Source organism: Trachemys scripta, chromosome 1 (assembly GCF_013100865.1).
Source record: "Trachemys scripta elegans isolate TJP31775 chromosome 1, CAS_Tse_1.0, whole genome shotgun sequence".
In the NCBI taxonomy this organism is placed as follows: Eukaryota; Metazoa; Chordata; order Testudines; family Emydidae; genus Trachemys; species Trachemys scripta.
Window position 1 is genome coordinate 54569416 of NC_048298.1, and position 13685 is coordinate 54583100.

General features: G+C 43.5%; 1 protein-coding gene across 2 annotated transcripts in view; it reads left to right on the forward strand.

Annotated features, from left to right (window-relative positions):
- The window catches only part of TMEM117 (transmembrane protein 117), a 345104-nt gene that overhangs the window by 319303 nt on the left and 12116 nt on the right, over positions 1–13685 (forward strand). For both annotated transcript variants that reach the window (XM_034769909.1, XM_034769918.1), the window contains one exon: positions 8842–8971. In XM_034769909.1, coding sequence (XP_034625800.1) covers positions 8842–8971 — 130 coding nt within the window. The remainder of the gene's footprint in view (positions 1–8841; positions 8972–13685) is intronic.

The window sequence follows — 13685 nt, forward strand, 5'->3', positions numbered from 1 at the left end:
ATAAAAACATATAAATGCATACTGAACATACCAACAGTCACCCATTTTCCCCAAGAGGGAGTCTGGCAGATCAAAGTCCTTCCCAACCTTTCAGCAGAACTGGGTCCCTCGTTGGACATGTCCATTTGCTGAATCAAAAGGAAAACCCCTGTGTTACTTCAAGATGACCCTTTATACCCCAAGTTCTTTCTTTTTTTTGTCTGCATTTCCTGAAACCCTGAACCATTATATGCAAGCCACCCGGGGGCAGGGCACTTCTCTGGAGCTGTTTACAGGGACTGTTTTTCATTCCTGGAGGGGCTGCAATAATCTTTCCCCATGAAGCAGAATATAATCCCTAGCCCACAATGATACATTAATGCAGTAGTCCCCAAAGATACCACATATGGTTGCTGTATCGGTCCCAGTCCCCATTTGGGGGAAAGAGACCATCAGAAAATGACTGGTTTGAAGAAAACGAAGCGGAACTATTACCTCTCATCAACATTAAGAACAGAGCCTATCAGGAACACAACAAGAAAACAATAGAGAGCACCAAAGTGAGACTTCAACATGCAAAATCCGAGGTACAGCGAGGAAGCAGACATTGTGCAAATCATTTTACTGGATCAAGCTGGATAGCCATCTTTCTTGGATGGTTTAGACACAACAAATCCTGCATCTTGGAGGAGGTGAGACTAGATGACCCTTGTGGTCCCTTCTAACCCTATGATTCTACACGGTACCCCACAATAATTTGTAAAGATTACATTAGTGAAGTAAGGTTTCAGAGTAGCAGCCGTGTTAGTCTGTATCCTCAAAAGGAACAGGAGTACTTGTGGCACCTTAGAGACTAACAAATTTATTAGAGCATAAGCTTTCGTGGGCTACAACCCACTTCTTCGGATGCATATAGAGTGAAATATGTATTGAGGAGATATATATACACACATACAGAGAGCATGAACAGGTGGGAGTTGTCTTACCAGCTCTGAGAGGCCAATTAAGTAAGAGAAAAAAAACTTTTGAAGTGATAATCAAGATAGCTCAGTACAGACAGTTTGATAAGAAGCAAGTGTGAGAATACTTACAAGGGGAGATAGATTCAATGTTTGTAATGGCTCAGCCATTCCCAGTCCTTATTTAATCCTGAGTTGATTGTGTCTAGTTTCCATATCAATTCCAGCTCAGCAGTCTCTCGTTGGAGTCTGTTTTTGAAGTTTTTCTGTTTTAAGATAGCCACCCACAGGTCTGTCATAGAATGGCCAGACAGGCTAAAGTGTTCTCCCACTGTTTTTGAGTATTATGATTCCCGATGTCAGATTTGTGTCCATTAATTCTTTTGCGTAGAGACTGTTCGGTTTGGCCAATGTACATGGCAGAGGGGCATTGCTGGCACATGATGGCATATATCACATTGGTAGATGTGCAGGTGAACGAGCCCCTGATGGTATGGCTGATGTGATTAGGTCCTATGATGATGTCACTTGAATAGATATGTGGACAGAGTTGGCATCGGGCTTTGTTAGTGAAGTAAAGCTGGTTTATTTTTCAAAGATGACTTGCTGTTGATAATGTTTTTCTTTTTCATTGCCTCATCTGGTTATTAAATTTCCTGTCTTAGAAGACTGGAGAAAATTGATATGATTATTCAAGCTGGATGAATACACAGGGAGAATGTCCATGTGAAGCAAACATCCTGTACGCTATTAGTTTTCAGATTCCTTTATTTTATTTTTAGTTGTTCAGATACCTGTTGTACCATCTTGTGTGACATAAGTCCAGGTGCATACATGGGAACAGATCCAATCCTATTTTATCAGCAGAGCTTCAGCATTCTGCATCTCACGATGTAACCACTCAGGCAGCAATTATACTGAGTCTACCAGCAGTCCTAGAGTTTTCAGGTTCTAACCTTAAAGGGACATGCCATTATACTCTAGTTCAAATTGCCAGAGGTGGATAAATGTAACTAAGTAGGAAAATTCCTCAAAATGCAGTACCTCACAGAGTAGAGCACCAGTTGGATTGGGATCTCCAGTCACTACCATAATATACAAATAATTAATAAGAACCTCCACATTGCATACACCATTTTGTCTGCCACATGAAATAAGTAAATAGGTCCATCAAACAATTACAACCCATATTTGATGGGGACCAAAACCTGAAAGAAATTTTTCCTGAACCTCCTCTTCTGGCCTTCAAACAACCACTCTACTTTGCCAAGCTCATCATCAGAAGCAAGCTCATCATAGACCAGGACACCCTAAACAGAGGGCACGTCTTCATACCCGCCGTATTGGCGGGTAGCAATCGATCTATTGGGGATCGACTTATTGCGTCTAGTGAAGACGCGATAAAATCGATCCCTGATCGCTCTGCTGTCGACTCCGGAAATCCACCGCAGCAAGAGGTCGACTCGCCGCCATCCTCACAGCCAGGTAAGTCAACCTAAAATACGCAACTTCAGCTACGCTATTCACGTAGCTGAAGTTGCGTATCTTAGGTCGACCCCCCCCCCCCCCCCCGTAGTGTAGACCTAGCCTGAAAGTGGTACCAGCCCCCTCTAGAACAACAGATGCAAAACCTACAGACATATCTCCACTGCTAGACACAAATGCCTTTCAAGATTCATAGGTCCTATACATGCCTATCACAACACGTGGTGTACCTCATCTGGTGCATCAAATGCCCCAATAACAACTATGTCGGTAAAATGAGACAATCACCGTGGTCTCAAATGAACTCACACAGAAAAATGATTAAAGTCAAAAACACCATATCACCTGTGGGTAAACACTTTTCACAAAATGATCACTCCATATCTGATCTTTCAGTACTTATCCTCAAGGGAAACCTGCACAACACCTTCAAAACCTGAGCCTAGACACTTAAATTCTTCACTCTACTAGCCACCAAAAAACATGGACTTAACAGGGAGACTGGCTCATTACAACAATTTGTCACACAACACATTGCCTGCCATCTATTAATTGCCCACTTCAAAACCTTTATGCATGACAATCTAACCCCCAATTGCCCACTTCATTTCAAGTGGCTGCCTCGAATATGTGCTACCCCTTCTCTTGACAGTCTTTCCCAATTTGTATTTATCTCAGACACTCTGCTTCCTTCCCCAGACCTGAAGAAGAGCTCTGTGTAGCTCGAAAGCTTGTGCCCTCCATCAACAGAGGTTGGTCCAGTAAAAGATATTACCTCACCTATCTTGTCTCTGTCATATCCTGGGACCAACATGATTATAACAACACTGCAAACAAGTAAATAGGAGGAAGTATTTGAACTCACTGGGACAGATTGTGATGAGGACTGTTGATAAATTGCACATCAATTGCTTGAGCACACTTTGGTTTGTTATGAAATATATTCAAGAGACAAAATAACCAATATCAATCAGGTTTATTGCTAAAAGTCAATGATAATATAGTACAGGAAGAAAGGCTTAATACAATACCAGTTTCCGGGAAGCTTCTCATGCAGCGTATTTAAATTAATCTCACCGAGAAGGTGTGCTCCCAAATTTATACATTTCAGCTGTTAATATTTATTGGATAATTTTACAAGTTACAAAACCCTTTACACGTTATTAAAATCTAACACACCAGTTCATCCCAGTTCCTTAACGTGTTATTCTGGACCTTTCCTTATTTTTGTTTTGGGTACTAACATTCCAGGTACTGAAGGTACCTCCCCAGCTTGTACCAGAGCAGAACATTAATGTATTTTGCCTTTAACAAGTTTCTAATGCCAAAGCTGACTTCAGTTTTGTAAAGTGTTACCAGATACTTAGCATAAGTAAATAGGATTATAAAAAGACAGGCCAATTTAGGACATGTAACTGCTGGAAATGTATACAATATAATGTTATATTGATATTATGTGTTTCATGCATATTAATATATGTGATGTCAATGATATATATTAATAATGTGATAGATATATAATTAGCCCAGCATACATTGGTCAACAGGTCCAACACTTGTCGCTTGTATTATCAAGGCAACATCTTTGCCAAATTAATACATGAAACAGTGGTGAGGACATTTATATATGATTTATAGTGCTCTAATAAACTGCCTCAGCAGCAATACATGATTAACACAACTAAAACTAATTTCCTTGTAATACAAACAAAGCTTTAAATGCAACTTCTATCCTAGTTTGGGAAATTAGTATTTTAAGATTGCTAAGGTCACTTAAGGCTTCTTTTGCCTTACACATGTTATTGCTAATTTGAATAATGCGAGTGACTTTTTAAATTTAAGGTTAGTGGGTCAATATGCATGTTAAAAACTGGTGGATTTTTATTTTATTTTTTTATCCTGATACTGAGGCTCACTTTAGGTCATGGATTCACTTCAAAAAAACTGGGATAGACATTATTATAGAGTGTTCCACAGTGCTATGTTTGTGGGAAGTAACACAAAAACTTCTGTTGGAGTTCTGCATGCATAGCACTTTCAGGATTAGGCCCCTTCTTGCCAGATTTGTTATGTATTAATTGTTTGCCAAGTTAATCACAGGAGCTAAGACTATTACTGCAGGTGAAAAGAATCAGTTTCTGATTAAGTTTTTATAATTAAGTGTATCATGAACCTAATTTCCTTTTTTAAAATACAGGAATAGGCATACATACGCTTAGGTTAATTTTGTACTATTAGTAGATACTATAGGTTCATCATTACCATTTTGAAGTGAATATTTAAGTGCATAATTATATGCATTTAAAGTCATAATCAAATCATATATTCTAATGTAAACAATATTCCAATTCATGTGGCTCACTCAAGATTAAGATAGAAATATTCACTAGCAGGTGGCTATAAAAGAAAAGCACAGAATCATAGAAATATAGGGCTGGAAGGGGCTTTGAGAGATCGTCTAGTCCTGTTCTCTGTGCTGAGACAGGATCAAGTATACCTAGACCATCCTATTTATCTAAGCTGTTCTTAAAGACCTCCAATGATGGGGATTCCGCAACCTCCCCTGGACACTGTAATAGGTCCTTGCCGGGGCTCGACCCTTCTGGGCAGGAGGGGAGCCACACCGACTCACTACTGTGGGAACAAGCAGTCCGTTAGTCCAGAAGCTCCAGCCCTCTGGTGCAGGGGCAGAGCAAAGCCGACAGCTAGCTCAGGGCTCAGGCCCTCAGGCAGGGGCTGAGCAGACAACCGGAAGTTCGGGGCTCAGGCCCTCTGGTGCAGGGGCTGAGCCGACAACAGTTAATTCAGGGCTCAGGCCCTCTGGTGCAGGGACTGAGCCGACAGCCATCAGTTGCAGGCTCAGGCCCTCTGGTGCAGAGGCGGAGCCGACAACAGTTAGTTCCAGGCTCCGGCCCCCTGGTGCAGGGGCGGAGCCGACAACAGTTAATTCAGGGCTCAGGCCCTCTGGTGCAGGGGCTGAGCAGACAGCAGTTAGTTCAGGGCTCAGGCCCTCTGGTGCAGGGGCTGAGCAAGCAAACAGGTAAGGAGCCCAGGCCCTGGATCAGGGCGGGGCACACACAGTGATAGCTCAGGCCCTTGGTTGCAGGGGCTGAGCAAGGAAACAGTCAAAGAGCCCGGGCCCTGGATCAGGGCGGGGCACACACAGTTAGCTCAGGCCCTTGGTTGCAGGGGCTGAGCAAGGAAACAGTCAAAGAGCCCGGGCCCTGGATCAGGGCGGGGCACACACAGTTAGCTCAGGCCCTTGGTTGCAGGGGCTGAACAAGCAAGCAGTCAAAGAGCCCAGGCCCTGGATCAAGGCGGGGCACACACAGGGATAGCTCAGGCCCTTGGTTGCAGGGGCTGAGCGGGCAAACAGTTAAGGAGCCCAGGCCCTGGATCAGGGCGGGGCACACGCAGTTATGGCTCAGGCCCTTGGTTGCAGGGGCTGAGCAGGCAAACAGTCAAAGAGCCCAGGCTCTGGATCAGGGTGGGGCACACACAGTGATAGCTCAGGCTCTTGGTTGCAGGGGCTGAGCAAGCAAACAGTCAAGGTACACCTAGGCGCCTAGAGCCGAGCGTTGGGTGAGGGGGAAGCCTGCCACCCGTGAGCGGGGGTGGCAGGGGGGAACGCAGGCCCACCCACTCCACTGCGTTCCAGCCCGGGGCCCTAGCAGCGGTTACTGCCGCTGCTGGTCAGTGGGGTGTCCAGACCGCAACACACTGACATTGGCTCACATTCGTCTGCAGCCTGACCGGGGTCGGCTATCCCCGGGCTACTTCCAGGTTCCCCCTCAGGGCCTACCTCGTTCGTCACACCGGGCTCGGGCCAGTCCAGCTGCATGGGCTCCTCTCGGCCAGGGCTTGGTGACAGGTCCGGCAGCTCCGTCGGGAATTCCGGCCAGTTGCCTTCGGGCGGCTCCTCCGGGTAACAGCAGGGGCGGAGGGGTTTTGGTGCGGTCTCGCCTTCAGGGTTAGTGGGGGGCGGTTTCCAGGATTCCTCCCAGCGACGGGAGCGGACGGGCTCCGGCGGCTCCTCCTCATAGCGGGCCCGGGGTAGCTCTGGCCAGCTAGGGCTCGGGCCTCGGAGGTCTCCCGGCCGCACGTCTGCCCCCTGTGGTGGCTGGCCTCTGACTGAGCTCTGGCGGCCGGCCTTTATACTTCCTGCCCCGCCCCTTGACTTCCGGGGGGTGGGAACAGGCGGTGGTGGCTCCACCCACTCCGGTGCCTGCACGGGGGCTCCTTCTTCTGGGCAGGAGGGGAGCCACACCGACTCACTACAGAAACCTATTCCAGTGCTTAATTATCCTTGTACTTAGAAAGTTTTTCCTAATATCTAACGTAAACCTCCCTTCCTGCAGATTAAGCCAATTACCTCTTATCCTACCTTCAGAGGACATAAACAACCATCAATCACTATTCTCTTAATGTATTTGAAGATGATTATCCAGTCCCCACATAGTCTTCTTTTCTCAAGACTAAACGTGCCCAATTTTTTTAACTTTTCCTCCTGGGTCAGATTTTCTAAGCCTTTCATCATTTTTGTTGTTCTCTGGACTTTCTCCAATTTGTCCACATCTTTCTTAAAGTGTGGCGCTGAGAATTGGACACAGAATATTGGTCTTGTTTGCAAGTACATCACACTGTTGACTCTCATTCAGTTTTTTAATTATTATAACCCCCAGATCATTATTAGAAGTACTACTGCTGTCTGTACTATTGCCTAGCCACTTATTCCCCATTTTGTAGTTTTCCTTCCTAAGTTTACTACTTTGTACTTGTCTGTAGTGAATTTCATCTTGTTGATTTCAGACCAATCCATCAATTTGTCAAGATCATTTTGAATTCTTATCCTCCTCCTCCAAAGTGCTAGCAACCCCTCACAACCTCATCCACAAATTTTATAAGCATATTCTCCACATCATTATCCAAGTAAACCCCCCTAGATATGTCCCCCTAGTTTGACAGCAAACCATTGATAACTACTCTTTAAGTACAGTCTATCAACTCGTTTTGCACCCACGTTATAATAATTTAATCTAGACTACATTTCCATAGTTTGTTTATGAGACTGTCATGTCGGACTGTGTCATAAGCCTTACTAAAATTAAGAAATATTACATCTACAGCTTCCTCCCATCCACTAGGCCAATAACCCTATCAAAAATGGAAATTAGTTTGATTTGGCATGATTTGTTCTTGGCAAATCCATGTTGGCTATTACTCATAACCATTTTGTCCTCTAGGTGCTAGCAAAGTGATTGTTTAATAATTAATTCCAGTATCTGTCAAGGTATCTAAGCTAGGCTGACTGTTCTGTAATTCCCCAGGTCCTCTTTGTTCCCTTTTTTAAAGATAGGTACTATGTTTGCCCCCTCCATACCTCTGGGACCTCATTCATCCTCCAGGAGTCCTCAGAGATAATTGCTGATGGTTCTGAGATTGCTTCAGCTAGTTCCTTAGGTACCATACGATTAATTTCATCAGGCCCTGTTGATTTGAATACATCTAATTTGCCTAAATACTATTTTACCTGTTCTTTCACTATTTTGCTTTTCTGCATCTTCTTCCTTGTTGTTACTATTAATTGTATTAAGTATCAGGTCACAATTTACCTTTTTAGTGAAGACTGAAGCAAAAGTAGGCATTGGCCTTGTTTATGTCATCCATTATTAGCTCTCCTTCCCCGATAAGTAGAGAACCTACACTTTCCTTATCTTTCTCTTGCTCCAAATGTATTTATAGAACTACTTCTTAATTGCTTTTTATGTCCTTTGTTAGGTGTAATGCATTTTGTGCCTTAACTTTTCTAATTTTCTCCCTACATGCTTGTGCTATTCTTTGGTACTCCTCCTTAGCAATTTGTCCATGTTTCCACTTTTTGCATGACACCTTTTTGATTTTCAGATCAGAATTCCTGATGGAACCATATTGGCCTCTTACTATTCTTCTGATCTTTCCTTTGCATCGGAATAGTTTGCTGTTGTACCTTTAATATTGTCTCTTTGAGAAACTGCCAGCTCTCCTGAACAACGTTTTTCCTTAGATTTTCTTCCTATGGGACGTTACCTCCCAGTTCTTTGAGTTTGTTAAAGTCTGCTTTTTTGAAGTCCATTTTCCTTATTCAGCTGATCTTACTCCCTCCTTTCCTTAGAATCATGAAATCTGTAATTTCATGATCACTTTTACCCAACTTGCCTTCAGCGTCTCAACCAATTCCTTCCAGTTAGTCAGAACCAACTCTAAAATGGCTGTCCCCCTGAAACAAAATGTTGTCTGCAATACATTCCAAGAACTTGCCATATTTTTGTGTTTTGCCATATTACTTGTCAGAATCCTTTTCCTACTATTAATTTATACCATTTTATATGGGGGGGTAATATATTGTGAGAAGTTATTTTTTCTGTTCTTTCTTTAACAGGATTGGGAGTTTCCACATTTCATGGGTGATGTTGATGTAAATCTTCCTGGATTGCCATATGCACATCTGCAGTTCAAACTACCTTACTTCCAAAATATCTTCAAGGAAGAATATCACATACATATAACAGGTATGTAATCTTATACATGGTGATAGCTATCTCACATGGTACTCTTTTCTGTTGGGGTGAGTCTGTTGACCATATGATTTTTATTCAGATTATGTTTTTTCTTCAAAATAACCCATTAGTGAAGAGAACAAGAATATATATTCCATGAACCAAACAGGCCTACAGTTCTCCAAGGAGTTCACAACTTCTCGTGTCATTAAATACTACCTATTGTTGCTACAGAAATCATATGTATCTGAAACGATTCTCCTGGGGAATTAACAGTTTATTACATTTTCAGATCTGTTCCGCTTTCAGATCACTTTAATATGATATTTGATTATATTCTTTCTTAACTCCAGTCATTCTCATCCAGGAAAGGCTGTCTAGAGCTACACCTTTATCAGTCCTTTAACCAGAAGCAGACAGCAGAGTTATCACAAATCAAAAGGGGTTGTAGATGTTCTAAAGCATGGCAAATTTAGAAATAAAGGACCCAATCCTAAAGTACGACTGAGTCATGCTCAGTGCAAGAGCCATGAGGGCAAAGGGGGCTGTAAGATGTGGGCTGAAGGGTAGTAGTATGCCTCATGGAATAAGTGTGTGTGTGTGTGTGTGTGTTTCAGGAGAGATTATAATGTGAAAGGGGTTTCTTTCTGCGGTATAAGAAAGGGAAGCCATTCCATACATGGGGGCAGCATGGGACAAATACAGCAAATACAGGAGTTGGAGAATGTTGAGAATAGCAGTGTTGACAGAGCAAAGGAAGAAGATATGAGTGAAACAGTGATGTGGTGGCCAGGGTGGAGCTGAATAGGGCTTTGAAGCTGAGGGTGGGTAGTGTAAACTTGGTACCATGGGCAAGTATTAGAAACCATGGTAGCAGACAATATTATCCAGAAGTAAAGTGTAAGTGAAGGGGCCAATGATAGAGCCATGTGGGATTCCCATATGGAAGGAGAAAGAGCCATCAAAGAATAGGCCTAAGGTGAGGTCAGAGAGAAAGTAGATGAACCATGAGAGGACAGGATCACAAAAGGCAAGGGAAAAGAAGTTGCCAAGAAGGAGGGATTGAAGAACAGTACTGAAGATCAAGGAAGATGGAACTGAGCACCTATGGCTCAGGAGGACATTTTGTGAGACTTTGGAGATGGCATTTTCAGTGAAACAGAAATCCGACTGGAGTGGATCTAGACATGAGCTAGAGCAGTGTTTCTCAAATGCGACCACCATGGCCGCATGTGGCCACCAGGGGCTTTTCTTGCAACCACAGCCTCCTGGTCTCTGATAGGGTGGGAGCAGCAGCCCCTCTCCCTCCCTGGTGCTCCTGGGGGCACAGCCTTGGTGTTGTTTGTGCGGGCCACCAGAATGGGTTAGGCCCTGTCCCCCTCTGGAGACAGCTGGGGCATAACGCTGGAGGAGCTGGCAGCCGGTGAGTTCAGGCTTTGGGCTTCAGCCCTTGGGTTGCGGGGTGGCAGGCTCTGGCCCCAGAGCTTCAGGCTCTGTCCCTAGCCTTGGGGCTTCAGGCTCTGACCCCCGCTGCCTCCCCTGGCTACCCACTCACTCACTCACCCCCATCACCCCTGGTACCTGATCCCTCATCTAGGGCTTAATTCATCCCCAGATTTGCTGGGGCTAAGTTTGCTGTGAAAAGGGATACGTGTATGTTTAATATCACTTTTCACAGCAGACTTACTAGCTAGAAATAAATACGTTACAATGATTTGGACATGTATATGTGCATATTTAGTTGTTTTCCCTAAAGAACCCCTGATCTAGAGGAAAGGAAATCAATGCAGGAATTGTAAATTGCTCATTGAAAAGGAGAAGGGAGATGGGCTGGTAGTAGGAAAGACAGATGGAGGAAAGGGGTGTTTTGGGAGGTTGTGTTATATGTGGTATGCCTTAAAATGGAGAGAAAAGAGACAAAAGAGGTAGTAGGTAAGAGTACGGCAAGAGAGGCCAGTAACAGTGAAGGGATAGAGACAAAGGGATTGAAGGAGGGCTTGGAAATTAGGAGGATGTGTGTGACTTCAAGGCCACTATATAGACTAAAGGAGGAGAAAGTATGGGAGGGGCAAATGTGTACAAGAAGGGAGTACATAAATCTTCTCTTTGAAGTCAGCAAAGTCTTGGCTAGAGAGAGAAAGGAGAGGAAGCGAGAGCTCAAGGAAGGTGTCAAAAGTAGCAGATATATGACATGGGTTGTGGGTATGGGATTCAAGAACAGTGGAGAAGTCATGGTGTTTTGTGAGGAGTCGGTACTGAAGATGGAGAACATGAATTTGCTGAGGAGCAAGCGCGCAAGGTCCCTAGATTTCATCCAGAGCTGTTAACTATTGTTTGAGCAGGAGACAAGGAACTGGATGGGAGTGTGAACCATGGCTGATAGTTGGTGGGGGGAGACTGTGCAGTGACTGAAGGAGACAAAGGAATTAAGGGTGGTACAGAGTGTAGATGACAAAACAATGAATGGAAGAAAAGGGAAAGGGAATAAAGAGGCAAAGAAGAGTGACTCAGGGATGCAGAGAAGTCAGGGGTATTGATGGTTGTTCAAGAGAAGGGAGAATGAGCAACATTAAAGAAAATAAGGTAGTGACAAAAAAACCCAACTGCAACAGCTGAAATCTTTCCTTTAACTACTGTCTGTGCTGCTGTTTGATACAGACCAGCTAAGGGAAACGGATACCTATGCATTATAGAGTTCTCTGCAGAAAAAAATGGAGACCTCTTTGATGTTTTGGAGAAGAGGCATTCTTGAATGAGAATGAGCTTGTGAATAGGGACTGAGGAATATTTTCTCTCCTGGCTAAGAATTAATAAGACCCATTTATTAGATTTACTAGACAAATCAATCCATTTGAGTGCATGTCACATACCCTGGATACTGAGTGCCTGTTTTATCTCAGTGCTACACCACCCTTCAGGATATCTAAAAACAGCTGTTAACATAGATGGCATGAGACCCTTCCTTTGGGTGGGTGTTTTACCTGGACCATCTGTTCTTGCTGTCAGCTCTCCATCATCTTACAGCATTTTCAAGCTCTAGTTACTGTGTGCAGATATAGCAATTCTTAATTCAAATCAAGGAGGTAATGAAAAAATCAGGAATAACCAATTAAAATATTTAAGACAGTAGCCTAATAAGAATGCCTAATTCGAACAGATCTTTTTGGGAAAAGAAATTCCCTTTCTTGTTAATAATATTGGTGAAGTAGAGGAGTCTAGGGTTGGAAACAATGTTTAGTTTAGTACAGGGATGAGCTCAAGCTGCAAAATTGTGATCTGCATCCAGACTCTGAATATTGTCCACCCATGAGGTCTTGACCTGGGTTCATATTTTGATCCCTGGTCAGATCTGATGTGGGTGCAGCTGGTTTACATAGCACCCCTGCAGTGTAATCGGTTAGTAAAACCAGCCTAGTGAAAAAGCATGCCCAGGTAGCAGTAGTTCTATGCTGGCACAGAGCTGGACTGCTCCTTTGCTACCCGGATACTGGGCTGCTCTTCTGGCCACTTGAGGCTGTTGCAAGTCAGCCTAAATTAGAGCAGCGTGAAGATCAGGTAAGTGCAAAGGGTCGCTTAGCCACTTTTTCTCTGCTATGCTCAGTGTATTTTTGCTGCATTCAGTGCGGCTTGAAGATTTTGTGGTTATAATTCGCATGATTTTATCATAAGTCTTGTGTTATTTGGTGTTTTTCTTGGAGTCATGTGATTACATGAGAATCTCCGCGCCCACTTTAAAAAAAATAGACTTCATGATTGCAAAGAAAAGCTTTAAAGTACTACTTGAGTGCACCCCAACGGCTCAAAAAAACCCAACTCCACACCAAACAAACCCAGAAGACAGAAAGAACCTTAAATGTATTGTTTTTAAGCCAATCTCATGATTTTTGAACCTTTTGGAGTTGGCAATACGGCAGAACTAACATCTTCCGGTCCTTGTTCTCATGCTTTAGTGTAATTGTCATTTATTATTTTAAAAAATCTCATTCTTCCTGGAAAGATAGTGTTGCTTCCTGCTTTAATTCTTTTGTACCTAGGAATTCCTAGTGTGTTTAGTCCATGTTAAATATTTTTTCCTGTTTTCAGCCTTGCTTTTATCTCTGAATATCAGAAAGAGCTTGAATTTTTGCATCTGCTTAAGTCATCTGGATTTCCCTTGACAGATGGTTCACTGCAGTGTATGTGCTTTCCTTCTTGGGCTGCCGTTTATGAAAATACACAGTGTAGCCTAGTTTCTACAGTACCCAGGGAAATCTGTACTACTTAAAAGTAAACATTGTTACTCAACCTTCATATTCTTTCGTTGTTAAAAATGCATCTAGAGGCCAGGCGGGTATTTTTTAATACCAACATATTATTCTACCACACAGGAGATCCAGAGTCTTGAGCTACCCGAACTCTGGATAGGGTTCAAGTTGGAAATGCTGTGTGTCAAGTGTCAAAACAGAGAGGTGTAGGGAGATTGAGCTCACCATTCACTAAGACTCCTTATTGGGTAGTTTTTGGAGAGGCATTAATGCCCATCTCAGAAAGGACTAGGCACTCCAGCCAGAGGTGAAAGTGTCTCAGTGCTGGTTGTCATCTGAATGGCAAGGATGTTTTGGGGAGATAACCCAAAAGTAGCATGTCTAGGTCCAGGATGAGCACTGCCTGCACAGAGATGCCTGAGGGAGCCTGTAGGCAAAAATAGAACAGTTAGAGGCAAAAACAAAGCAATCCAGGCACACAG